Source organism: Vulpes vulpes, chromosome 13, assembly GCF_048418805.1.
Source record: "Vulpes vulpes isolate BD-2025 chromosome 13, VulVul3, whole genome shotgun sequence".
Classification (NCBI taxonomy): Eukaryota; Metazoa; Chordata; class Mammalia; order Carnivora; family Canidae; genus Vulpes; species Vulpes vulpes.
The window spans coordinates 130,041,297-130,068,367 of NC_132792.1; the positions used below are offsets into that span (position 1 = coordinate 130,041,297).

The following is a 27,071-nucleotide window of genomic DNA, read 5'->3' on the forward strand; positions in this document are numbered from 1 at the left end:
AAATTCCAAGGGCCATGTTTCTCCAAAAACTTCACCTACTTTCATCAGCCAAAAAATCCCACCAATCACTTCCCCTACCTGCTCCTGTTCCCAACAAACAGAAGACACCAGAAAGGAAAGCTTTCCTTCCATGAGCCAGATGACAGGACCACAGTTCCTAATCTGCCCACACAGGGAGGCAGAGGCTTTCCCCACTGCCCCTGGCTGACCTGACACCGCTGTCCACACACTTTTGGCCACAGGGAGCAGGTGGGTTCAAAGGTGGCCCTTCCCCTTCCAGCAGTCCCATGTGCTGGTCAGAGAACTTCCTGTTCCAGGGAGCCTGCCTGCTGTGGGTCCTCACCACAGACCTGAGGCCTGCTGGCTTGAGCCCCACCAAACAATCTGAATCCCTCCTCCACTTGATAGCCTCTAAATGCTTCCCAAGTGACTTGCTTTCCCTTCTCCAGATTTTATCTCCTGAGTCCCTGATATGAGTCCAGACTCTTGGGTAATTCAGACTCCTTGCTTTGGACCTGTCTGCAGCTAACTGTGACCTTCTTGATCCCATAGTCCCCAAAACCAAACGCATCTTCTGGATGTGGTCTGCTAAGTGTCGAGCACAAGGGGGCAATTTTCTCCATCATCAGAACAACCTCCTCCTGCTGTTCACTCTAAGAATGCATTTTCCTTCAGCAACCGTATCATCCTGTTGGGCTTATCTAACTGTGTGGTCGTCTAAAACCCAACACTTATACACATAGGAATTTCTGTGAAGGCAGCTGTCCCCAATCTTTAATTGATGGCATTAATGTTTTTAAACCTAAATACAACACATTATTTCTACTAAATTTTATTTCGTGCATTTGGGCCCATATTTCCAGGCTGCTGAAATATTCTAAATTTTTGCTCAGTTATGCAGTATGTTAGTTACTCCGGCTTTGTGCAATGAATATACCTTGTATGCCTTCTACATCTGTGTCTTTGTAAGGTTGTCTCGGGGTTTTGTCTTTATTTTGTGAGTTCTGAATTTTGTTAACTCTTTTTTTTTTTTTTTTAATTTTGTTAACTCTTATAAGTAAATTATTTGGTGTCTCAAAACAAAGGTCCTACGTGAGCATATTAACTTTGCAAGTGATGACATGGTAAAGAAAACAGACGTTGAGTCATTAGACAAATGACAAAATACGAGAAAGTATTTATAATTTATGTCATAGAGAAAGGATTAATCAATTTAATTTATAAATAATTAAAAATACCCCAGAAAGGTGAAAAAACAGAAAATTGAGCAAAAGCTATAGACAGAAAAAAATGTAGCTCTCTGAGGAGATAGATATCAACAAAACTTATGGTCATTTTGCATACATATATCCATCAAATCATTATGTCGTATCCCTTAAACTTACATGATGTTATGTGTCAATTTATATTTCAATAAAAGCAGGTACAAATAGACATAAACAGTTCACAGAACAAGATATACCAATCATACTGTAAACCTATGAAAAGATGCCCAATGTCAATTAAAGTAAGAGAAATGCCCACAAAACTACATGAGATAACATCTCTTAACTTTCATGCCACTAAAAACTCACGAGTGCGGCATCACTCTGTTGGTAAGGCTGCAGGGAAACATGCGTTCTCCCACACTCACTCCAAATGTGATTGCAGAAGGGAAAAGCCCTGTGGAGGGGGTTTGGCAATATCTAACAAAGCTCCATATGCATGTGCCCTTTGACCCAGCAATTCTATTTCTAGGTACCTGCCTGAAGGTATAAGTTCATAATATGAAATGACAGATGCACAAAGTTGTTTCATTTGTTGAGGCACTAATTGTAAAAAAACAATAAGAAATTAGAAAAATGTGAGAAAGAAGGGAAAATAAGAATGTATCCGCATACAAATATACATAAATATTAGTTTACTTATACAAAAAGAAAATAGTAAAGATAACTAGAAATTAAGAAACTAATGGAAGCAAAATTTCTCTAAGTATTTTTCACAGTTTTGATTCTTGAACCATGTAAATATTTTATATACTAAAAAATTTTCAATACAAATGAATGCAAAAAGTAAAATTGGGGCACCTGGAGGGCTCGGTGGTTGAGCATCTGCCTTTGGCTCAGGTTGTGATCCCAGGGTCCTGGGATCACGGTCCACATCTGGCTCCCTGCAGTGAGCCTGCTTCTCTCCCTCTGCCTATGTCTCTGACTCTTTCTCTCTCTCATGAATAAATAAATAAAATCTTTAAAAAAAGGAGACAAAATTATTGCCAACAGAAAAATTAGGCCTAACTATATATTCGATTGATAACATAACCATACAGACAAAAAAGTTCTATCAAGTAGCTTTTAAAATACAGTATTTGGGGGGCATCTGGGTGGCTCAGTGGTTGAGCATCTGCCTTCGGCTCAGGTTGTGATCCCAGGGTGCTGGGATTGAGGTCCACATCCGGTCTCCCCACAGGGAAGTCTGTTTCTCCCACTGCCTATGCCTCTGCCTCTCTCTGTGTGTCTCTTGTGAGTAAATAAATAAAATCTTTAAAAAATAATTAAATAAAATACAGTATTTTGACTACAAATTGTTAATGGTATATATTAAAGAACTACCAAGTTTATTTAGTAGGCTTGATGTTAATGGTGTTGTAATTTTACGACTATTCTGAGTGTAGAGCAACTGAGTATGTATGTCTGTGGGAGAAAGGAGGCACAGATTATGGAAGAAGAAGAGGAGAGGACGGACCCTGTAGTGTTAGGTTGGTACAGGAGGCATCAGTATGAACTCCCTATTCAAATATACAGAAACAGCTTCCAAGGAAAGTCCCTGAAATGCAGTCAGAAAGACTAAAAGAATGAAACTATAAAATAAAAAAGTAAATGAGAAAATACGTGCTTTATTCCTCAAGCTAAGCAGAGTGTTTTTCACTCATTAAGGGAATCCTATCTGGCAAAATGGTGGACTCAGCCTACATGAATGTCTTTCCCACTCCAAATTCACTGAAATGCTGGCTTAAATGTGACCCAAGTTTTTAAAAAGGAAAAGAAAAGCCAAGAGAGAGAAATCCACAGGTACCAAAAATAGGGAGAAAATTCAAAGTCAGTTAAAATCCCACACCTACGGCCAAAAGAGTGTTAGATCCAGTTCAAGAGCCCTGGGGCTGAGGTGGTTTCTGTGGGAGGGCAATTCTGAGCTCCACAAGGCAGAGAACTGGAACCAATGCCTGTATAAACCATGGGTTCTAGAAGCGCAGCCCCCTCCGTGAATAAGAGATTAGAAAAGTTCTTCCCGCTGGCAGAGGGAAGCAAAAAAAAAAAAAAAAAAAAAAAAAAAAAAAAAAACCACAGTCATTTACCTGAGGCTCTGGGTGGAGCATGAAAAACACCTCCTGCCATGAGAAAGCAAACACTGAGTCATATGCCATGCTGATGCAGGTACCAAATCCATGCATTCTGCATGGGGCAGAAATCCAAACTAATAAATCCATGTAAAAATTAATGCTGACAAAAGTAAACATAAAATGGGTCTGTGGTAAATTTCCACATTCACAAAACAAACACTCAGTGAAGGTGAGTGCATAGTGTTCATCATGAGTGACAATCAGAACAAAAAACAGAATTGACATTCCAAGAACTTAAATTAATAGAAAAAGTTGAATGAGACTATAATATAAATATTATTGAAAGCTTTAAAAAGAAAAGGGCTAAGAACCATAATGAAAGAACAAGATACCATGAAAAAATAGTAAGCAATTGAGAAAAAAAGAATCCTATTGAGATTCTAGAAATTAAAATTTTTGTTGTCAAAATTAAAAACTCAATGGTTATGCTGAACAGCAGATTTAGCTAAAGAGAAAGATGGTAAACTGGTAGATGGCTCTGAGGAAATTACCCAAAATTCGATTAAGAAACTGAAAACATGAAAAGTCAAGATTTACAAAAGACAGATAAGAAGATCCAACATAAGTTCAATAGAAGGGCAGCAAAAGGGATCCCTCGGTGGCGCAGTGGTTAGGCGCTTGCCTTTGGCCCAGGGCGCGATCCTGGAGACCCGGGATCGAATCCCACATCAGGCTCCCGGTGCATGGAGCCTGCTTCTCCCTCTGCTTATGTCTCTGCCTCTCTCTCTCTCTCTCTGTTACTATCATAAATAAATAAAAATTTAAAAAAAAAAAAAATTAAAAAAAAGAAGGGCAGCAAAAGAGTGAAGAATGTAGGTAGCAGATGCTGCTGGGTGCCTACCCAACCACCACTCTGGCTCTTCTCCTTACTGGCAGACCTCTGACTTGGTTCTGGTGTAATCCTCCTCCCAGTGACTCCAAGATGGTTGATCCTATCCCTAGATCTGGGAGCTAAATCCTGGTTGGTCTAAAGTAATCATTGTGTCCCTTTCTCCATGCAATCCTGGCCAAGTAGTCAAGAGGAGAAGTCGGGGGTTGGCAGGGGTGGAAATCGAGGTATCTGGGGAAAGCTGCTCTGATCTCATAAAGACCCCAGAAGACAAATCTTTTCCTGAGGGCCCTAAGGCAGGCATCTTGGGATCCTCAGAGGTGCTAAGCCAGCATGTTATGCACAGCAAGGAGATGGTCAATCCTGGAGCCGCTGAATTAGCAAACCATCGAGTCACTCATCCTGGCTTGTTACAGGAAATACATTTCTTAAAATGATTTTTAGACCTATTTTCAGTTTTGTTACTTGAGTCTAAAGCACCCAACTTGCATTCAGTTGGGCCTTGACTGTCCACATCAAGGTTGACACAATTTTTAAAGAGATGACTGAACATTTTCTAGAATTAAAGGAAGACACAAGTCCTCAGAATGAAGGGTTATCTCGAATTCTAAGAGTAAATTAGAAAAAGTTTGCATCAAGGCACATCACAATGAAAAATGCCAAACATCAAGACACAGAGAAAATAGTAAAAGCAAGTTTTCTGATAAAGAAGTAACATTAAATAAACAGCAGACTCTTCTTTTGAAGAAAACAGAAAATAGAGGCCAAAAAACCGTGGAAGGATCTCTCAAAGTGCTGACTGAGGAAAAGAACTCTTTCCCTAAAGTTCTATAATATCATCCAAGAGAGGGCACAATACACTTTTGAGGCAAACAAAACCTGAAAGTTTACTAATTGTAAACTGACTGAATGATCCACTTAAAGACACATTTCATGAAGGAACCCAAAATCCAAAAAATAAACAGCATGCAAGAATCAACTGTTAGAAAAGAAACTGGCAAATTTATGCATAAATCTAAATAACAACTGCTTAAAAATGAAGCTTAAATTTAAAAAGTTAAACATCAGCCATAAATTTTATATTAAAAAAAAAAGAGCTAATTTAGAGGCTTTGAAACCAGGGCAAAATTAAAATACTAAGCAAAATGGAAGCTCTTAAAGGCATGGTTAGAGTAGAAAGAGTCCAGATTATTAAGTACTCAGGGCAGGATCTTTGGTTAGGGCTGCTTCCCCAGCACCTGCACAAGTGTGTGGTATGTAGTTGGTACACTCAATAATTATCTGTAGATGAAGGACTAGCTTCCATAAGTTTGTCATTGCTAAATATGAGTATTAACAATGTAAAAGAATAAAAATAGGATGCAGAACTTAAAATCCAAAGACAGGGGAAGGGGCGCCTGAGTGGCTCAGTCAGTTAAGTGTCTTCCTTCAGCTCAGGTCATGATCCCAGGGTCCTGGGATTGAGCCCCACATCAGGCTCCCTGCTGAGCAGGGATTCTGCTTCTCCCTCCCCCTCTGCCCCTCCCCTTCCTGCTCATGCTTATGTGTACACACGCTCTCTCAAATAAACAAATAATCTTTAAAAAAACAAACAAACAGGGACGCCTGGGTGGCTCAGCAGTTGAGCATCTGCCTTTGGCTCAGGGTGTGATCCTGGGATCTGGGATGGAGTCCCACATCAGTCTCCTTGCATGGAGCCTGCTTCTTTCTCCTTCTGCCTATGTCTCTGCTTCTCTCTCTGTGTCTCTCATGAATGAATGAATGAATGAATGAATGAATGAATGAATGAAATCTTAAAAAAAAAAAACAACCAAAAACCAAACCTAAACAGACAAAAAAAACATAGAAAAGACAGGGAAAAGAATTAGTAAAGCAGTACTCTCCCCTGTTACTCTCCAGAGGCAACAACAGGCACACTTCTGAACTGTAGGACCAGAGAACCCAGGGCTGCCTGCAGAGCTGAGGCTCTCTGGTCCAACCTTTCCCAGGAGGCAGAAGGGGTGTGTGGGCCAAAGAGCTGCCCACCAGGGAACTCCAAAATCCCGGCCTCTGCCAGGAGGCCTCCCAACTTGTACAGTGGGGAGGCACAACCCCAACAAATCCCCCAGGGGTGTACCTTTAAAGAACAAGAGAGAGGACTCAGATTGCCCCAGCCAGCAAAGGCGTCCTGGCAGGCAGCCCGCTTACCCAGGGCCTGACAAGCCGGGGCCCATTGAATGGAAGCAAATTCACGTGTGACTCACATTACCACTCTGTGGGCCAGTTCTGCCGCCAGACACAAAGGTGGTTCAGAACTCCCACACTCACTGTGCCCTGCCTTGTTGCCTTGTGCCGTATCTCTGAGAAACAACACATGTGTTCCATAACTGAGGTAGTTTTTTTTTTTTCTTAAGATTTTATTTATTTGTAAAAGAGAGAGAATGAGAGGCATGACTGGGGTTTTAATAAACGAATCAGAAGTTACTCCTGACAGGTTACCAGGGAAGGCTTCACATTCCCTCCTCTTTCCTGCCGTGGCTCAGTGTAGCACGGATGTACCTCTTCTGGAGTTACCTTGGCCTCTTGGCCATTCCTAGAGACGGTGAACAGTCTGCTGGGTTGGATTGCTGGCGATGGCTTCAAGTCATTCAAAGCCAAATCTTGATACAGTATTATTTTGGGTTAAAAAATAACGCAGTGTTACGGAATATTGAGACAGGTATTTATTGTGTTTTATAAACCAGTTTGCATGGTAATTTCCAAGAAGTAATCCTACAAGTACCTTGATCTGCAAAAACAGAATTACTACAAGGTAAGGGTAGATTACCTCTCTTGTTTAATTGTGCAAATTTGGATAGTATGATCTCACCTCATATTTTTACCTAGAACTCTGATTTTCATCAAGTTGTAGTGGCCATCCTTCCTGCTCAGACCACTGTCATCTCACATTTGTCAGAAAAAGACGGTGGCCTGGGGGTGAAGTGTACAAACAGCACAGCTAAACCGCCTGGGTGTGAGGTCTAACTTCTCTACTTATTAGATACAAAAACTTATTGACTTGTTTCCTCATCTATAAAAAGAATATATCTTCCTCATAGTCATTATGAGAACTGAGTTTACGTTTATTTGTACCAAGTGCCTAGAGCAGCATCTGGCACACAGCAAGCTCTTCCCACAGGTCTCCCTCTCTCTAGTGTTAGCATTGGAAGGTCTACCCTGATTTCACAATGGGAAAGGATGCTTCCTCCATTTTTTGGCTATGGCCACATGACTCAGGACTTTGGCTGGATCTGCTGAAGGACAGACTAGCTACCAGAGCTTGGTTGGCTGATAAACTGGGCCTATAGGTGGAGCAGCTGGCTCTCTGGCACTCTGAGGAGAGCGCTCATGGGCAAAGCTGAGGGAAGGATAGTGAAAGAGGGAGAGGGAATGCAATGGATCCATCCAAAGAAGCTGATGAAATAATTTGAGACTCTCAATCTTCTTGTTCTTCTTGAGTATATTTTCTCCTTCACTGAGGCCAACTAAGCTGGGTTTCTGTCACTTGCAACTTAAAGAATCCCAGCTAATACTTGATATGCCATGGTCTTCATACAAAATGTCAAGACCCCACTTTTTTGGAGATTAATCCCAAGAACCTTCCCTTTTTTAAGATTAGGCTGACTCCTCAGGCACAGCTCGGCCTTCCTCAGCCTCATCCTAAAAACCTTCTTATCCCTTCCTTCTTGTTGCAGACTCATGGACAGAAGCATCATGGACTCCTTTTCATCCCCAGAGTGCGGTCTCTTTGGGATCAGGAGATCTGTGGCCCAGCCTACAAGCCTCTACAAAGAAAAGGAGGCCACCCCTGCCCTCCACCCCTTGTAAGTGAGGCTGAGTCGGCCTGGGGGGCTCAGCTGGTAAAGCATCTGCCTTCGGCTCAGGTCATGATCTCCGGGTCCTGGAATGGAGCCCCATGTCAGGGTCCTTACTCATCAGAGAGTCTGCTTCTCCCTGTGTGCTCTCATTCTCTCTCAAGTAAATAAATAAAATCTTTAAAAAATTTTTTTAAAAAAGGTTCAGCCCAAGAGCCTGCATACAACTGGCCCTGGCTCAGGGGGCTGCTAGGAGGCCGTATTGGTCAGAAGGAGACACTTCTCTAACACAGGGCTGCCAGACAGGATGAGACACACCTGTCCTCTCCCTAAGTCTTCTATAGAAAAAGATTCTTTTGGCAGAAGATTCTCTTCTGACATTCTTAATTATACCTAGTTCACTTTCTCCTCCACAGCCACCCCACTCTGTGAGCAGCCTGAGTAGGGACGCCTGGGTGGCTCAGTGGTTGAGCGTCTGCCTTCGACTCAAGTCGTGATCCCAGGGTCCTGGGATCGAGTTCCACATCAGGTTCCCCTCAAGGAGCCTGCTTCTCCCTCTGCCTGTGTCTCTGCCTCTCTCCTTGTTTCTCTCATTAATAAATAAATAAAATCTTAAAAAAAAAAAAAAAAAAAGGAGACTGAGCAGCCCAAAAGCTGGGACCACCAGCTACCCTCTGCTAAAGAAAGTAAATACCAATCAAGAGCCAGGCAGGTACATAAGATACTCAAATAAACAACCCTCCAGGCGAGGAAGTATTCCTAAACACCACTTCAAACAAGCCCAGGTGAGGTCAGTACAGCACTGTTTTGGCAATTCTCTCAGGTCCTCTTCATCTCAGCACCTCCAAGCGCTTTATACACATCAATCACCAGCTGGGGAGGTGCAGTTGGAAAGAAGGTTCTAATAGCTACCTGGCTTTGCACCAAGGTAACTGAGATAGACAGTAAACCCCTCCCCTCCCACTTTCAAACCAGACCACACAACTCACTGAGAGCCAGAGAGGGATCACAAGATGCCTGCGTTTCCCCAGGGATCCCCAGGATCCCCATCATCCTGCCATCTTTCCCCTGCACTGACATCAAAGTTGTCCCCAAAATGGCAGGTGCGGCAAGCTGGCCTCAGCAACCCCAGAGGGAGGCCTGCCCAGCTAGCCCAGAGTCTGCTACCATGCACTGTGCACTTCGCTCCTGTCCCCACAAGGCCACCACAAACCTAGTAATGTCCTAGTTCCAAGCCTCTCACTTCACATGTAGGGCAAGTGTGAGCTCTAGTCTGCTTGGGAAAATGCACCGCAGAAGGAAAAAAAGCTACAGTCAGAATCCGAACAGCCTTACAGTCCCCGACTGGGTTCCTGGTGCGCCAGCGGGAGAGACCTGGCTTCAGTCCCCTCTGCACAAACATCATCCATTTGAGTACCTCACTGCCCTTCACGGCATCTATTTGTAGAGACTAGCAGGCTGGAGGTCAGGGCTCCTCACTGACTGTGACCCTGTCCCACATAGGTCAACAGTGAGTCTGCTCAAGGTCTTCCCAAAACCAAACCCTCGTTCCTCAGCACAGACATTTCCCAAGGCTTGCTCCTTGATCCATCCCTTTCTCCCTATACCCTTGAGAATCTCATCCATGTCCACAGTGTTGCTTAATTACTTTTAACTAATAATAAAGTGTTCGGAAAATACTGTGCGACATACAACGTGCCCTTATGTGCATCATCTCATCAGATCATCTGGGTAACTTTTAGAGGTAGGAATTATGCTTCTCGTTTCAGAGAGACAGCATAACACGGTTAAGCATGAACTCTGGAACTAGAGAGCCTGGATTCAAATCCCAGCTCCACTACTTACTGGCTCTGGGACCTTGACATGTTACTTAAACTCTCTGGGCATGAGCTTCCCTTCTTTAAAATGGGGACAATCCTCTTGCTCAGGCACCTGCCTCATAGGGTTGGTGAGAGAAGTAAATGAGTTAATATTTTTACAGTGTTCAGCATAGTGTTTGGAATCACGTGTTTGCTAAATAAATGAAATGGGGAAACTGAGGCTCAGAAAGGTTAAGTGCTTAGTTTGAGAGGACAATAGGTTGTAGCAGCTCTACAACTTGGTCCAATGGCTGTGATGCTACCATCTATCTACAATCTAACCATTCACCATGGTAGAAGATTCAACACGGTGTGGCCTCACCTACATTTCAAATTTCTCACCCACCAACCCATTCGTGGGCTTTCTGCTCCAGCCTGCTATGCCATATGTTTCCATTTCCAATTTGCTTTTGCTTCTGCCTCTCCTCTACTGGGAATACTTGCCCTGTCTGTGGAATGGCTCATAAAGATTTACTAAGTCTAAAATATGCTACTGATCTATTGGTATAATAAGTTTATTAAAAGAGGGAAAGAAACAACAAATAAATGGGAGAGCAGGGTGACTGAAGCTTAAAGAACCAACAAAAAATATACCAGGGATCCCTGGGTGGCGCAGCGGTTTGGCGCCTGCCTTTGGCCCAGAGCGCGATCCTGGAGACCTGGGATCGAATCCCACGTCGGGCTCCCGGTGGATGGAGCCTGCTTCTCCCTCTGCCTGTGTCTCTGCCTCTCTCTCTCTCTCTCTGTGACTATCATAAATTAAAAACAAAAACAAAAAACCAAGTCACCACATGGAATTTGGCAATCACTTCTTGGACAGGAAACAAGGGTATGAAAAGAGAAAAAAATAGACACACTGGACTTCACAAAGATTTTAAAATTCTGTACATCTAAAAGTGCTATCCACAGAGGAAGAAGGCAACCCACAGGATGGGAGAACATGTTTGCAAATCATAGATCTGGTTAGGGATTTAATATTTAGAATGTATTAAGAACTCCTAAAATTCAACAACAACCTAGAAAACATCTGTGTGTAAAAAAGAGCTGTAAAATGGCCAGCAGGCATATGAAAAGATGCTCAACATCACTGGGCATTAGGAAAAGCAAATAAAACTCTGAGGAAATATCACCTGATACTCGTTAGAATGGCTACTATAAGGGGAAAAACCCCACAACCAGTGTTGGTGAGGATGTGGATGTGGAGAAACTGGAACTCTTCTGCACTGCTGGTGGGAATGTACTGATAGAGCCGCTGCAGAAAACAGCACAAGGGTTTCTCAAAAAGTTAAATACAGAATTGCCATACAATCTAGCAGTTCCATTTCTGGTTATAAACCTAAAATAACTAAAAGCAAGGTCTCAAAGAGATACTTGTGCACCCATGTTCCCAACAGCATTATTCACACTAGCTAAAACGAGGCAGCACCCAAGCATCCACTGAGTGATGATGGATAAGCAAAACACGGAACACCAACAGGCTGGAATATTATTTAGCTTTCCAAAGGAGATTCTAACACAGGCTCCGACATGGATGAAGCTGGAGGACACTATGTCGAGTGGAGTCAGCCAGCCACAGAGTGACAAATATTGCATGATCGCACTTAATGTGAGGTGCTCAGAGCGGCCAGAATTAGACTGAATGCAGAATGGTGGGTGCCAGGAGGGAGGGGTGGAAGGGAGGGGGATTGGTTAATGGGTTTAGTTTTACCAGATGAAAAGAGTTCTAGAGATGGACAGTGGGAAAGGCTGCACAATGTAGTCGGTACCACTGATTTGTGAAGTAACAATGACTAGGATGGCAAGCTTTAGGTTAAATACAATTTAAAAAGCTGAAAAACGGGATCCCTGGGTGGCGCAGCGGTTTGGCGCCTGCCTTTGGCCCAGGGCGCGGTCCTGGAGACCCGGGATCCAATCCCACGTCGGGCTCCCGGTGCATGGAGCCTGCTTCTCCCTCTGCCTGTGTCTCTGCCTCTCTCTATCTCTCTGTGACTATCATAAATAAATAAAAATTAAAAAAAAAAAAATCTCAGCCATGAGTTAGGTATAAATTCAGAAATGCAAAAATTTCTAACTTATATAAGACTGATCTTTGCCTTATTAATTTTCGAAAAAAAAAATAAATAAATAAAAAGCTGAAAAACATATGTATCTGGATTCCTCCTCTCTCACTCCTCTGACAGGGATTGGGGAGTCATCCAGTGAAGGTAGTGGCTATGCTCACACACTGTCAGAGGGCCTCTGGAGTCCTCTCCTCCAGCAACAGAGGGTATGAGCTGTGTCCGGCCCAGACCATCCTCACCGGCTCCTCGGGCACAGTGACCCCCCCACCCCCGCCACCAGCTGAGTACCCTAAGGAAAACCCTTCGTCTCCAGGAAGATGAAATTCAACTTTCTGGTCATCAGACTCCTTTGTTGCAGTTGTCGTGCACGGTGGAGGATGTGAGAACACTCAGTACCAAGCCAAGGTGGACGTGGAGCTGTGGGCTGTCTGCTGAATTTTTTCAAAGGGTCACTGGCCTGTGTCCCAGGCCGCCATCAGCAACACCAGCCACTGCCAGCATCACCCTGGTGTTTCCCAGTCAACGGGGACAGGGGATGGTCCATTTTGCCTCCCAGAGAGTCCACAAGCAGCCAGCTGCAGTCTCGATGAAGACAACTCACCAGGGGAGAGTCCTAAGTCCAGAGAGAAAAGGCAGGGAGGGCAGTGTGGAGGGTGTGACCACAGACAGCTCTCTGGGCAAGTTTTAGCAACCTGAAGGTCGTGCAAGACCTACTAAAGAAACTGTTCTTCCAGTTGCACACAAGGCGGCTAGCTTTCCTGTGCCAGGGCCACTGGACAGCCAGCCCGGACCACATGATACCCCTGGGTGGGAGAACAGCAGAAACGCCAGCTTTTCCAGGGCAGGCTCGGGAAAGCCTCCGCCGTGCTGGCCCGCGGCCATCCTGCCTGGAACTGGGACCCAGCAGCTCCCAAAGGCAAAGCTGGGTCAGGCCAAGTCAGGACTGCCCAAGGCGGCTCCCAATTACCTGCCACTGCTGCCAGACATGAGTGTGGTGGGCCAATGGTCCCGGCAGGATCTCTCGCTCGGGCAGAGAGAAGCCAGTGCCACTCCCCCAGAGCTCCCGACTCATACGTGCAAGTGGCTACTCCACATCTCCAGTCAGATGTCACCAGCATGGCATGCCTAGCACGTCCGGAACTAGATTCTGTCAGACCTCTCTTTTCACGTTCTTCTTTCTCATATTATGGCTCCCCCATCCTCCCAGTTGCTCAAACCCTAAACTGAGGAGTCACTCCTGACTCCTTACTCTCTCTCTCTCTCTCTCTCCTCCTATCTGATTTGTTAGCAAATCTATGGGCTCTGATTTTGGAATGCTTCTAGAATTCAACTATGTTTTACTATCTTTGCTACCATCACTCTGGTCCAGGCTATGTTATACCTTCTCTCTGGATTATTAAAATACCTTCCTCGCTAGCCTACCTGCATCTACCATAGTGTCCCCATTCTCAACACAGCAACCAGAATGAGCCTGTTCAGAGGCCAAAACAAATGAACAAGTCACTGCTTTACTCATAATCCTAAAAAGGTATCACTCAGAATAAGCCCTGCAGTTTCCTAGATGATGTAGCTCTCCATTACTATTCAACCTTGTAATAAAACCTGCTTTTTATACCCACTTCAACCACACTGGCTCCTCACTATTGCACAGATACATCAACACACATCTACCACAGGGCCTTTGCACTTACTATTTCTATGCCTGGAATGCCCTTATCCTAGATATCTTTGGGGGCTGCTCTCCCATTTCCTCTAGGTTTTAATTCAAACCACCTTTTGGGCAAGGCCTTCCCAGCCCACACTGCTTTTCATAACCCTCTCCAACACTTTGTGGCTCCAGTCCTTTCCTTACTTTTTCTCTTTAGTTCAGATGCACATACTTATTTATCTTGTTAATTAATGCCTTTCTCTCCCTCAAGACTATATGCTTCATGAGCACAAGAAAGTCTGACCTGCAAATTTCCTCACCAGTTAAGAATAGTGACTGACAAATTACAGGTACTCAATATATGTGATAAATAACTGAATATGTGAATGAACCATGGGACACAGGGCATCCTGGCACACTAGGTAGTTCTACCACGAGATAAACAATGTTATTATGTTAATTGGCTTTTACCCTTATTTGTTTTATTCATTATCTTCCTAGAGCCTAGCAAGCTAAATTCATATTGCTAAAATTGAGGACATTGTTTAAATGTTTTAAAGTAGTATCACTTCTAAATCTTTTGGAAAATTGTAACATTAGACCTTCACTGTATAGTATATTTGTCTGCACTTACGTATCCAGCTTTCTGGTGGTATAAAATCTAACTACGAGGCTCAACAATATTGCAGTTTCCTTCTTGCTACTTAAAAAAATACTAAAATTAGGGCACCTGGATGGCTCAGTGGTTGAGCGTCTACCTTTTGCTCAGGTAGTGATCCTGGGATCCTGGGATCGAGTCCTGCATCAGGCTCCTGGCAGGGAGCCTGCTTCTCCCTCTGCCTATGCCTCTGCCTCTCTCTCTGTGTCTCTCATGAATAAATAAATAAGATCTTAAAAAATTTTTTTCCAAAAGGCCAAGCCTACTTCTTGAAGAGACAGACCCTATCTGCCCTGGCCTGTGTAACAAGGCAGAGTGTTACTAGTTCTTGGATATCTTCCCTTTTATTTCCTCTACAAACTATCCTATCACACATCCTCAAAGTCATGCTTTCCAGACTGTGGGTGGCAGTTGACTGTAGACCAAACAAATGAAGTCTTGCATATGGAACTACTATTCTTCAAATGTCTACAGATGCCATTGTGGTCGATAAAATTAACATTCGTTTTTCACATCGTTATTGATTCAAAGCAGCTTTTTGTAATTAAGCATTTTCTCCAGCTGAAGTGATGTTAAAAGCCGAGGAGGATCCACACAGCCTGGGAAGCTTGGAAAGCACTACCATATGCCATTCCTGGTCCCTGACCTTTGTTGCCACTTATGTGAATAACATCTAGCTCAAGGTATCCCTTAACAGTAAAATTTTGAAGAAAACTTTCTGGAACATTCCACCTCCACAGTGACCCTTCCTATGTCTTACTACCTATAGCTTTCCTTTTACATTTTAGTTATTCTGTCAAAATATGCAGGTCTTAGCACAAGTTTTTATTTTAGGTAAGGACACTTACTCCTCCAGAAAACTTATTAATTCTTCCTCAGTTTCCCCTATGAATTCCCAACAGCACCTTGCATGTGGGAGAAAATATTTTATATGCCCCCTACTCTTTAACATCTAAGTTGATCTGATATTCAATATAAAAACCAGTTTTTGGGACCTTGACAGAAACAAGGTTTGAATTTCATATGACCTGTGTATGTCATGTAACCTCTCTAAGCTTCAAATTCCCCAACAGGAAAAAGAGAGTGAAATTAACCAACTTTATGTGATTGTCAAGAGGATTATATGACTTTGCCAGAGCAGCTAGGCAATAAAAAGAAATAAAAGGCATCCAAATTGCAAAGGAAAAAGTAAAACTGGAGGTGCCTGGCGGCTCAGCAGGTTAAGCATCTGCCTTCAGCTCAGGTCACGATCCCAAGGCCCTGGGATGGAGACCCACTTCAGGCTCCTTGCTCAGTGGGGAGCCTGCTTCTCCCTCTGCCTGCCATTGCCCTGGTTGTGTTCTCTCTCAATTAAAAAAAAAAAATCTTAAAAAGCAAACATTAATGAATGAATTCAGTAAAGTCCCAGGATACTAAATTAACACACAGAAATCAGATGCATTTCTATACACTAATAATGAGCTACCAAAAAGAGAAATAAATGGGTGCCAGGGCAGCTCAGTTAGGTAGGTGTTTGACTCTTGATTTTGGCTCAGGTCATGGTCTCAAGGTTATGAGATCGAGCCCCACAATGGGCTTCACATTGGGTCAGTAGGTTTTTTTTATCTAATGACTATCTGAGACAGAGGCCATCACAAAAAGCCCTGAGGAATAAAGAATGTCCCCTCCCACCCTTACCACATTGCCACGGGTTCCTGGATACTCCGAGCTTCCCCCTTCCCATCCGTCACTCAGCGATCCCCAGAAAGGTTTCCTGAATTCCTACTTTGTGCTAAGCCACTAGGACACAGAACTGAAAATGGAACCGAAATCTCTCTTCCAGAGCTCACAGTCATGGGGGAGGAGACACAGACTGTAAACAAAGAGACAATAAATACACAAAATAATTACAGATAGTGGTAGATGCCATGAAGAAAGAGCAGGGTGAAAGGGGAAGGAATGGGTGATTGGGGGAGTGGGTAGTCAGAAGGTCTCTCCCAGGAGACAGTTGATCAAAGCAGAAAACAATGCAAAGGAATTTCAGGCCAAGGGAAGAAGCTGTTCAAAGGCCCTAAGGCAGAATGAGCTTGCTGAGTTTAAGGAATGGTGAGAATGCTGGGGCGAAGTAGAAGAGGGACCAGCAGACCAGCTAGATGACATCACAGAGGGCACCAGACCATGGTGAGGAGCATGGATAAAAGCCCATGTGTGACAGAGACCCCTGGAGCAATGTGACTGACATGTTTTAAAAGGGTCACATTGCTACTGGGTCAAGAACAGATGTGGGGTGATGGCGGAGGCAGGGACACCAGTTAGAAGGTGGCTGCTGAAGCCCAAGTGATAGATAAAGGCTTGGACCAGAGTTGCGGTAACAAGGTGGTTTGAAGTGATGAGATTCATTCATCTCCAGTATTTCAGAACTAAAAGAGGCCACAGGAGCAATTCAGTGTAGCCATGTTATCTTACAGATGATGAAAGAGAAGCCCAGAGAAGTGAGTGAGTTACTTAGCTACATATGTGATTACCGTAATCATCGGTAGAGCCCAATGTCCTGACTGTCACTACAGCTCCGCAGAACCGTGGGGTGTAGAATGCAGGTAGGAAGGTGAGCCCTCTAGAAGGCAGTCCCTGTCAAGTGTCAAACAGATGACTGTCTTTGTTTTGAGCAAGGATGACTTCTTCACCAAATCCAACATGCCTCCTTAAGCTCCCGTCAGTGCCCCTGCTTACCAGGATGCCCTCTGCCACACTACTTCTTCCTCTCCCATCTGTAGAGGGAATTAACTGCTTATCCCCCTATATCCCTTTGCTCTGAGAGCTGTCCCCAAGTCTCTCCTGGAGAGTCACCCTTTGTAGACCTGAAGTCCATGTGCCTTCACGGATATGGCATATGCTTTATGCCACGCCAACCAGTACATTCCGACTCCCTCTGAGCCACTGAGTTTATGAAGCGTAGGGCCTGTTGCTGGGGTAGCTGGGAGAAAGACAGCTCCCCTCTCCCACTGGATTTGAACCTGGTAGCATTCCCTAGCCATCTTGAAGGGAGAGCCTGAGACCAGAGCACGTAAGAAAATGAGTCCCAACAAAATCGTTTGAACCTGGAACCCATGCCTGAAGCCACTCTTGAGCTTTTTAGTGGTGTGAGCCAATAACTTTCCTTTCTGCTTAAGCCAATGTAAACTGGATCTTCATCACTTGTAAAAGGAGGACTCCCATTCAATACCTAGCATCTCTCTCGGTGTGCTCTCTGTATATACCAACTTAAATGGTGAGGACTCCAAAATCCCCATCTATATCCTGGACAATTCTTTGGAATTCCCGATTCATATCCACCCACCCAGTGAGTGTTTCCTCCCATATGTCACACCCAGGCACCTCAGCTAGAACACGTGCAAAATGGAATTCATCGTCTCTGCGTCTACCATCTCAATATGCTATTCTTCATGTTTTTCACTACTCTAGGAAAAACATCACCACCCACCCAGATCACTCAACACAGAAACCTAGGACATCAGAGAGTACTCGTGCTAGGTAATCCTGAGGGGGCTAAGGCCCTGACTAACATTGTGTGTGACCTTGGGGAGGTTAATAAACATATCTGAGCCTTAGATTTTCATAGGACTTGCTAGGTTTCAGTGAGATGCTGTACGTAGAGCAATAAATGTTGGCTGGTTCCATTCCTTATCACAGACATCTACTGCATCAGTAAATTCTAACTCAAAATTCATGGTCACTGCCACTACCCCAGCTCCAAGCCTCACCATCTTTCCCCACAATGACTACCGGACATTTCTTTTTCTTTTTTCTTTTTTTTATTTATGATAGTCACGCACACAGAGAGAGAGAGGGGGGCAGAGACATAGGCAGAGGGAGAAGCAGGCTCCATGCACCAGAAGCCCGACGTGGGATTCGATCCTGGGTCTCCAGGACCAAGGCACCACCAAAGGCAGGCGCCAAACCTCTGCGCCACCCAGGGATCCCCGGACATTTCTATTTCATCTTCTTACCTCTGGTCTCCCTCACCACTCCCCAGCGCTGCTAGACTGATCGACTCCTAACCAGCGTGGTCAGGCCAGGCCTGGCCCAGCCACCTGCACAACACATTCATTTGCAGCACCCTCCACTGCAGCTCTCTGAATCACTCCCACTTCTCCAAACACCCAGTGCTATTCCTCTGTTCCATGACTTTGCACAGCAATGTGTCTGCTGAGAATGCCCATTTTCCATCTTCTCCCACCCAGGGAAGAGCTCATCCTTAAGACCTGATTTTAAAAAAAAAAAAGTTCCTCTAAAACATGAAAGAAAACAGAGCTCCCATATGGACTACGAGGCTCACAGGCAAATTCAAACCCCGACTTCCCAAGTGTCATAGATGAGGGAACCTGAGAAAAGACAGAAGAAACAGTAATGTAAAATACGTTTCAATGAACAAAAGCAAAGAAAGAATGGAAGGAAAAGAGAAAATATTAGAACAGGTAATCTTGAGATAGGAGACAGCTTCCCAAGCAGGTCCAAACACTTGAAGTTCCACAGAAAAGCAATACAGATTCAGCTGTGTAAAGTCATCACTTGGGCACATCAAAGGCATAGCAAAGCAAAACTGGGGAGGAACACATAAAAGGCAAGATATGTGATTTATTAACAAGAAAAGAATTAAAGTCCAGAATTTAGGAAGAGCCTCAAAAATTGATGAAATCACAATTCGACAGGAAAACTGGAAAAGGATTTCATGGGGCAATATGAAGGAGTGTACATTGATTAATCTTTTTTTTTTTTTTTAAACGTAAACTTGGGAGAACCTAAAATGCATAGAAATTCGATAGGGAATGGTCTCTAAGAGGTTTGTTAACTTTGTAAAACTCCATAAGCAGAATGAGGTAGCAAAATAGAATACTATTATATTTATTTTTTAGAAGGAGAAAACAGAAGACACATTTTATTTGCCTACAGATGCACAGACTATCTCCAGATAAATACACAAAAACTGGAAAAATTAGTTGCGTCCAAAAAGGGAAAAAGGGCTGAGGTAGGAGGAAGGTATTACCTTTTACACCCTTTGAATGTTGTACTTTATATATACTATCTATCCCCAAAGTAAACCTAAGTAAATAAATTCAATCTTTTTTCCTGCATAATCACCAGATCCCAGTAAACAAAGGGAAATCTACTTAAATAAATGCTTAAAGTAAAATACCCTTTGGCTTACCAGCTTCACTTGGAGGAGTAAGTTTTATCCAGAAATACTCTCATGTACACAGAGATGTGTGTTCACAATAGCATTACTTGTAAGAGAGAAGCTTGGAATGGGTCTAAGAGCCCCTAAATAACCTATTGTTTAAATGAATTATGGTGAATCTATACTACGAAATACTATGCAGCCATTAAAAAGAATGAAGTATATGTCCTTTGTTCTTTTCTTTTCTTTTTTTTTTTTTTTAAGATTTTATTTATTTATTCATGAGACACACACACATACAGAGGCAGAGACACAGGCAGAGGGAGAAGCAGGCTCCTATGCAGGGAGCCTGACGTGGGACTCGATCCTGAGTCTCCAGGATCACGCCCTTGGGTTAAAGGTGACACTAAACTGCTGAGCCACCCGGGCTACCCCTGTTCTTTTTTTTCTTTTAAGGATTTCATTTATTCATTTAAGAGAAAGAGAGTGCATGAGCGGGGGCAGGGGGAGGGAGGAGAGCAGAAGGAGAGGGAGAAGCAGACTCCAGCTGAGCAGGGAACCCAACTTTGAGCTCGATTCCAGGACCCTTAGACCACGACCTGAGCTGAAGGAAGACACTCAACCAACTGAGGAATGCAGGTGCCCCTCTATTTCTTTTTAAGTAATCTCTATACCTAACATAGGGCTTGAACTTATGACCCAAGATCAAGAGTCACACACTTCACCGACTAAGCCAGCCAGGCGCCCCTATGTTTTTGATACTGGAAGACATCCAAGTCCCATTGTTTAGTCAAAAAAGAAAGTCAAAGAGCACACAATAATATATGATCCCCATTTATGTATTTTTAAAAATGTTTTCAATATATTAAGGTTTGTCCTAAAGTTGGAAATACAGAGAATATTTTTATCACGTTTTATAATATAGTATCAATAAACCAGGAGTTACATATTCAGCTATACCTCCAGGCTCCGTTGGCATATACTCAGGCACTGAGGAAGACCTAGAAAATCATATACTTACAGTGGTTCCCTCTCAGCCAGGACAGGGAATGGAGCAGAAGTGCAGGGAATTTTATTTATCTATACATTTAAAAAATCTCTTACAATAATTCATGTTTTTAAAAAGCTACTACCCTCTAGGCATGCTTTCTATCATTTATCCAAGGTCAGAGGTTTGTTAAATGGCAGGGATAGGTACAGGCTGCCTGGCTTCAGATTCTGCTCTTGATGCAGCACTCCCTCACCTGCTACTTGAGTAAAAAACAAACCCAAGCCCAAATTTGATGTGCCTCCTGCTGTTTTACTCCAGCTCACATAGAACACGCCTTCCTTTATGCTCCCAGCTTCCCTGAACATATCTGCCCTGAATGCCTGCTGGGCCCATAACTGGCCAAGGAAACAGATAATACCCGTTGTAAGCATTCTCATGGTGGAAGACTAGAATCAGATGCGATTAGCACTGGCTGAATGAATGAAGTACTGAGTCATAAAGTCAACCCTTCCTCCAAACTCAGACAGGACTGATAGCCATCTCCAGCTTTGTTGATGTTTTTTGTTCTCAAGGAAAAACAGCTAGAAGACACCACTCCTCCCCTCAAGTCATGCTTTATTGCATCCCATTGCTTCCTGAGGTCTAACCCAGAGGTTGCAAGCTGGCAGTCTGCAAACAACCAGCCTGCACACATAATTTGGTTGCCCTGCACATTTTGAAAACTGTTTTGAATTGGTTACCAACTTTTAAAACATGAGATTTTTATTCCCATGAAAATTTACAGCTTCCCCTAAAATCCAGGTCAAGCAATAATGTGCTAGAGTTCTGGGGCACCTGCATGTCTTTTTATAACGAGTCATGCTCCCAGCCAGCAACGGGCACCCCCCCTCAACCCCTTGCCAGCCCTCCTCCTGCAGCAAGGCTTACTGACCAGCCCAGGTAGCAGCAGAGTTTACACCACAGAACTGTACCTCCTTTGGTGGACATTTAGGTCAGTTCCAGTTCAGCCCATTCTGCCTTCCGTGGAACCCAAACAAAGAGCTCAGCCCCTCTGACCACACAGTCCTCCGTCTCTGATATTCCCACCACACAGGGCTGCAACACAAAGAGAATGGTATAAGTACCTGAGGCTTTGGATTTAGTTTCTAAAATGCTAAGCAGGCCTCTTCTTGAGGAGTCCCTAATCTCCCTGCCACGGTGGCAGAACTCTGGGGCCGGGAGAAGTCCTGCGTTCAAGGACCTGACTGTGTGAATAGCGCTGCCAAAGTCAAAAGACCTGAGTTCGATCCTGGCCCCTGAGCCGAGTACTTACCTCTCTTGAGTCTGTTTCCCTACCTATAACAGGCTAATTGCACTTCACCAGCTGTTAAGTAAATGATATTAAAAAGTGTATATGACAAGTGCTTATAAACATCTTACAGGTACAAAACAAGATAGGTGTGGGCCAGAACAAGAAAAGAGGGGAGCTTTGGAAGAAGTGACAGGAATGGGTGACACAAATCCCAGTTAAAGAAAGGTGGCTGAAGAGCCTGGGTCTGTGTGATCTGAAGTCCTCCTGCCTCCTCTTTCTGCTTGAAGGGCCTGGAAAATGCCTCTTCTCACCTGTCTCAGTGGCTGCAGTAAGATGGGTCAGAAGGGAAGGCCACTTATTTCCCTGATGCAGTGACTCTCCCCAGCTCAGCTCCAGGGCCAGGTCACTGGGAGAGAGGAGGCTGGGGTGAACCCTAAAAAAGAGGAGACCCGGGGACGTCCATCCTCCCCAGCCTCTAGCACGCTGAGACAGGCTTGCCCGAAGTTACCATTACCCCCACTGGACTCAGCAAGGCACTAAGGTCCCTTCCCTCCAAAACCACACCACCTCCCTACTCTACAGTGAAGATCAAATGACCTGCTCTTGAAAGCACTTGGAAAAAGCGGGTGAAAGGTACAGCAGCGAACAAAAACAGCCACAGAGATGTGCTATAAAGTGATGCCGACGCACCGCTGCGCGGTTACTGGAAGGCGGACCTCTCGGAAGCGCACCGGGCGTCCCAGCGATCCGACGGACATTCGCCTCTCACATGCCTTTGTTACAAGGTGGCACGGGGTGAACTGCGGCCCAGGAGGCCGGCCAAGTCCCCCAGGGCTAACCCGATCTCCCTCTGACAGATGAGTGGGGCGGAGGCGCCCACCCCGCGTCGGCCCGGCGACTTCTGGGCGCGCCTCCCACCCCGCCGCGGGGAGACAGCGCCCGAGCCCGACCCGGAGGAAGGGAGGACGGGCCCACCGGGTGCGCGCCGGATCCAGCCCAGGGGCGAGGCCGCGGCGCCCCCCCGCCCCCACGTGGGTCCCCGAGCGCGGCGCGAGCCCCCTGCCCGGAGGGCGCACGGCCCCCACCGGCCCGGGCGGGCCAGCCCTGTCCTCCCTCCGGGGTCTTAGAAGGGGCTGCGGGCGGCGTGGGGGTCGGCGCGGGCCGGGAAAGGCCTGTCCCAAGCCCCCGGCCGCAGGGGAGGGGCGCGCCCCCAAGGTCTTCCCACAAAGAGCTCGGGCTCCCCACCCGCGGGCGGAGCGCGGCCGGGGCGCGGGGAAAGAGGGGCGCCGTGGGGGGGAGGCGGGGGGAGGGCGCCGAGACCCTCCCGCCTTCCCCCCCCCGCCCGGAGCCCAGCCCGGCTCCCGCCCGGCCCGCGCCCCCGCCGGCTCACCGCGCCCCCGCCCCCGCCGCCGCCGCCGCCGCCGCCGCCGCTCAGGGCCCGGCCCCGCCGCCTCTCGCCTCGGCCGCCGCCGCCGCCGCCGCCGCCGCCGCCGCTTCCTTCCTCCCGGCCGCGCTCGCAGACTGGAGGTTTCGGGTTTCAGTCCGCCGAGCCCCGCCGCGCTCCTCCCGCCGCCCGCCGCCAGCACGCGGACCCCGCCGGGCGCAGGCCAAGTAACTTTGCGGCGCTCGCGCCCCTCCTCCGCCGGCCCGCCCCTCCCGCCCCCCGCGGCCCCTCCCGCCCCCCGCCCCCCGCGCCCCCCCCCCAGCGCCCCCCCCCCCGCGCCGCCCCCCTCCCGGGCCCGCCGCCCCCCGCGCTCCCCCCCTCCCGGGCCCGCCGCCCCCCTCCCCGCGCGCTCCTCCCCCGCCTTCCCACGACCCGCCGCGCCCGCCGCTCTTTGTCTCGCCCCCACGCCGCGCCGCCGGGACCCCTGCCCGGGCCCTCCCTGCCGGGGCGCTCCGTCGCAGTCCCAGCCCTCGGGCCGGCCGTCCCCGTCCCTTCCTGCCCTCGCCCTCGCGCTCACACTTTCGGATCCTCGCCGCGGGCTCCGCACGGCCCCACCCTCGCTGTCGCCCCGCCGGGGGCTGCTCGCGTCTCCTTCATCCCCCGGCGCCGGGGCACATCCGCCTGGTGCGGGGCCGCGTCCTGCGCCCCGGAGAGAGCCCGGGGAGCCCGCGGCGGAGCCGGCCCTCGAGGAGCCCAGGGCCCTGGGGTGGGAGGGGGCGCAGACACCGCCGTGCGGCGCGCCTCGGCCGCGCTCCGAACCGCAGGCCCCGGAGCAGGCAGGACCGCGCGCGGAGCGCCGCGCCGCGGGGTCGGGAGGCAGAGCCCTTCCTTGCACGCTCTTTGCTCCCCGCGTTCTGGGCCGGCCCCTAGCCTCGGCGTCCTCTGTGCTGCAGTCTAAACAAGGGGAAGAAAAGTTGAAAGCAGCGGTGAACTGCAGAAGGGAAGGAGGGAGAGAGAAAGGGAAAACCGGTCTGCAAGCAAGACTCAGGTCAGAATTTAGAAAGCCCAGTTCACCGAACTCCAGCGAAACTGATGCTGTGCCCAGGGCAGGACCCAGCTTCCTCCGAAATCCGTCTGCTTTGATGAAGGCATTAATTATTCCCTTATCTACCGGTTGGGACTGTGGGAGCTGCTTCCTTATTGTTATAGGCCACTGAAGCACCATTTAGAGCAATAATTTACTGTCTAGCACTTCCCAAACACCAGCTTGTCTTCAGGGACAAATGGGATAATGGGGAGGGAAAAAAAAAAAGTTAATGGATGCCTTAATATTCCTATGGGATGGATGCTTTATTTGGTCCAAAACCGGAAGCTGAAACTCCTCTCAGAGTCTAGGTCACCAGAGACCCAGATGCTGAAGAAGCTTAAAGCAGTGTGTTAAAGCAGATTATTTTAAACTTTTATTCTGAAGTCCCCAGTTTATTTGTTTGTTTTAATCAGTATGGACTGTGGCACTGGCTAATCTTTGTGACCCAGAGGGAGTTATTTATTTAACCTTTTTGAATCTCAGCTTATTCATATATAAAATAGGCATACTCATACCTGCCTATCAGTTGCGTTTAAAAAGATAAAATGAGATAATGTAAGTAAGACATCTGGTGCCATAGAGCCTGAGAGCTGAGAGCTAGACCTTTTGAAAATTGTTATTTAAGAAAGGTCTGAGAAGATACACAATAGGCTGGCACGGAGAGAATAAGAAAAACAATTATGGATCTTGTGCCTTCATATCCACTCATGATCTAAAAAGATACCTTTCCCATACTTCTTCTATTTCATTTTGAACTCTTCAACTGAAAGCCTTTGCTCCCCTGATGCTCGTTATCAAATATATTATTTATCACAAAGGTTTTTCTTCCCATAGCTCATAAGCTTAGAACTTACTGTGCATGCATGCAAGGATACAAATTGCTGCCAACAAATGCATTTTTTCAATTGCTCTCTTAAGATTTTTTTTTCCTTCTGGAGCTAATAATGAGCTGTGAGCAGTAGTCACTTGGAGGCAGAGAAAAGATAGAAAAATTGTTATCAGTTATTTCACTTAAGTCATGTATAGTTGTGTGAAAAACATGACATGGATTTTGTGTGAGAATTGTTTTCAAGAAAAGAGAGATACATAGTAAGTCTCCTTTTCCGAGGCACTGTCATAAGTAATTCCTTTTGGAGTCCCCCAAAGATTTCTGAACTAAGATAATGAGAGGCTTTGTCCAAGTGAATCCTAAATGCTGTTTGAAGAATCTGCATATGGTAAGACATCTTGAAAATAAAGTATTTTTCCAATCCGGTAGTCTGCATAAAACTAGTCAAAGCAAAACTGTGAGTATGCTGTCCCTTCTGCATAAAATATTATTCCCCTACTCTTCAAAGGTTGACTCCTTACCCTTCACAGCTTCTTTTTTTTTTTTTTTTCCCTTCACAGCTTCAGTGTCACCTCCTCAAAGAAGTCTTCCCTGACCAGTCCAAAAGAGGTTCTCTAACCTCTGCTCTCTCTCAGAGCTCCCTATGCTTTTTCTATATAAAATGTATTTCAATGTATAGCATATCTAATTTTTTTTTATTTACTTATAGTATGCCACCATTGGTAGATACAAACTCCATGAGAGCAGGAACCCTATCTGGCTTATTCACCACTATAGGACCAGGGCCAACTTTTTAAATAAATTAAATGAAAAAAATAAAAATAGCTAAAATCTGTCTTAAGGGGCATCTGGTTCTCAAACTTTAGGATTCTCAAGAATCCCTTGGAGATTTCTTAGCTGCAACATCAGAAGCACAAGTGATTAAAGAGAGGTTTGATGTGTTGGATTTCATCAAAATTAAAAACTTCAGTGCTTCCTAGGACACCATGAAAAAAAAAAAAAAAAAACAACTCACAGAATAGGAAAATAAAGGACTTGGGATGCCTGGGTGGCTCAGTGATTGAGCATATGCCTTCGGCCCAGGGCCTAATCCTGGAGACCTGGGATCGAGTCCCATGTCGGGCTCCCGGCATGGAGCCTGCTTCTCTCTCTGCCTGTGTCTCTGCCTCTCTCTCTCTCTCTCTCTCTCTCTCTCTTTCTCTCTGTGTCTCATGAATAAATAAATAAAATCTTTAAAAAAAAAAGGAAAATAAAGGGCTTATATCCAGAATCTATAAAGAACTTCTACACCTCAATGATAAAAAGAAAAACACTCTACTTTAAAAAGGGTAAAGGATCTAAACACTTCCTCAAAGAAGGTATAGAAAGAGCCTATAAGCACATGCTGGACATCACTAATCATCAGGGAAATGTATATGAAAACAAATGAGATTCCACTTCACAGGTATTAAGATGGCTATAATGAAAAAGATGATGACCAGGGTTGTGGAAGATAGGGAAGAGTTAGAACCCTACACTGCAGGTGAGAATGCAAAATAATGCAGCCACTTTAGAAAAGTTTGTTCCTCAAAATGTTAGACATAAAGTTACCACATGACCCAGCAATTCCACTTGCAGGTATTAAAGCACGAGAGAGAAAAACCTACATCCACCTAAAAATCTATATATGAATGCTCATGGCAGCATAATTCATAATAGCTAAAGAGCAGAAACAACCCAACTGCCTGTCAGTTGACGACTGGATACAAAATGTGGTCTATCCATGTGGTGGAATATTACTCGGTCATAGAAAGGGATGAAGTATTGATGCACGCTCCAACATGGACAGACCTTGAAACCATGGGGCTAAGTGAAAGAAGCCAAACAGAAAAGGCCGCATATTGTTATGATTCCATTGATATGAAATAGCCGGGAGAGGTAAATACATAGAGACAGGTTAATGATCCCCTAGGGCTGCGGTGGGGTGGTAGCAGGTGACTGCTGGTGGATACAAAGTTTCCCTTAAAGGGGAGGAAAGGTTATAAAATTAGATTATTGTGATGATTGTACAAGGCTGTGAGTATACCCAAAA

The 27,071-nt window shown here is 45.7% G+C and overlaps 1 protein-coding gene across 10 annotated transcripts in view; it reads right to left on the reverse strand.

Annotated features, from left to right (window-relative positions):
• Positions 1-23,907, reverse strand: part of GPR161 (G protein-coupled receptor 161) — a 44,271-nt gene extending 20,364 nt beyond the window's left edge. For 2 of the 10 annotated variants that reach the window (XM_072732939.1, XM_026003354.2), the window contains exon 1: positions 21,381-21,506. Coding sequence is in view for 5 of the 10 variants with exons in the window: in XM_072732942.1 (XP_072589043.1) it covers positions 21,381-21,396 (16 nt within the window). In the remaining 5 variants the exon portion in view is untranslated. Of the gene's footprint in view, positions 1-10,491; positions 10,647-21,380; positions 21,507-22,011; positions 22,238-22,297; positions 22,604-23,158; positions 23,289-23,661 lie in introns of those variants that run through there. The other 8 variants (XM_072732944.1, XM_072732942.1, XM_072732943.1 and 5 more) reach the window with 8 other exon arrangements.
• Positions 23,908-27,071: the final 3,164 nt, after the last annotated feature.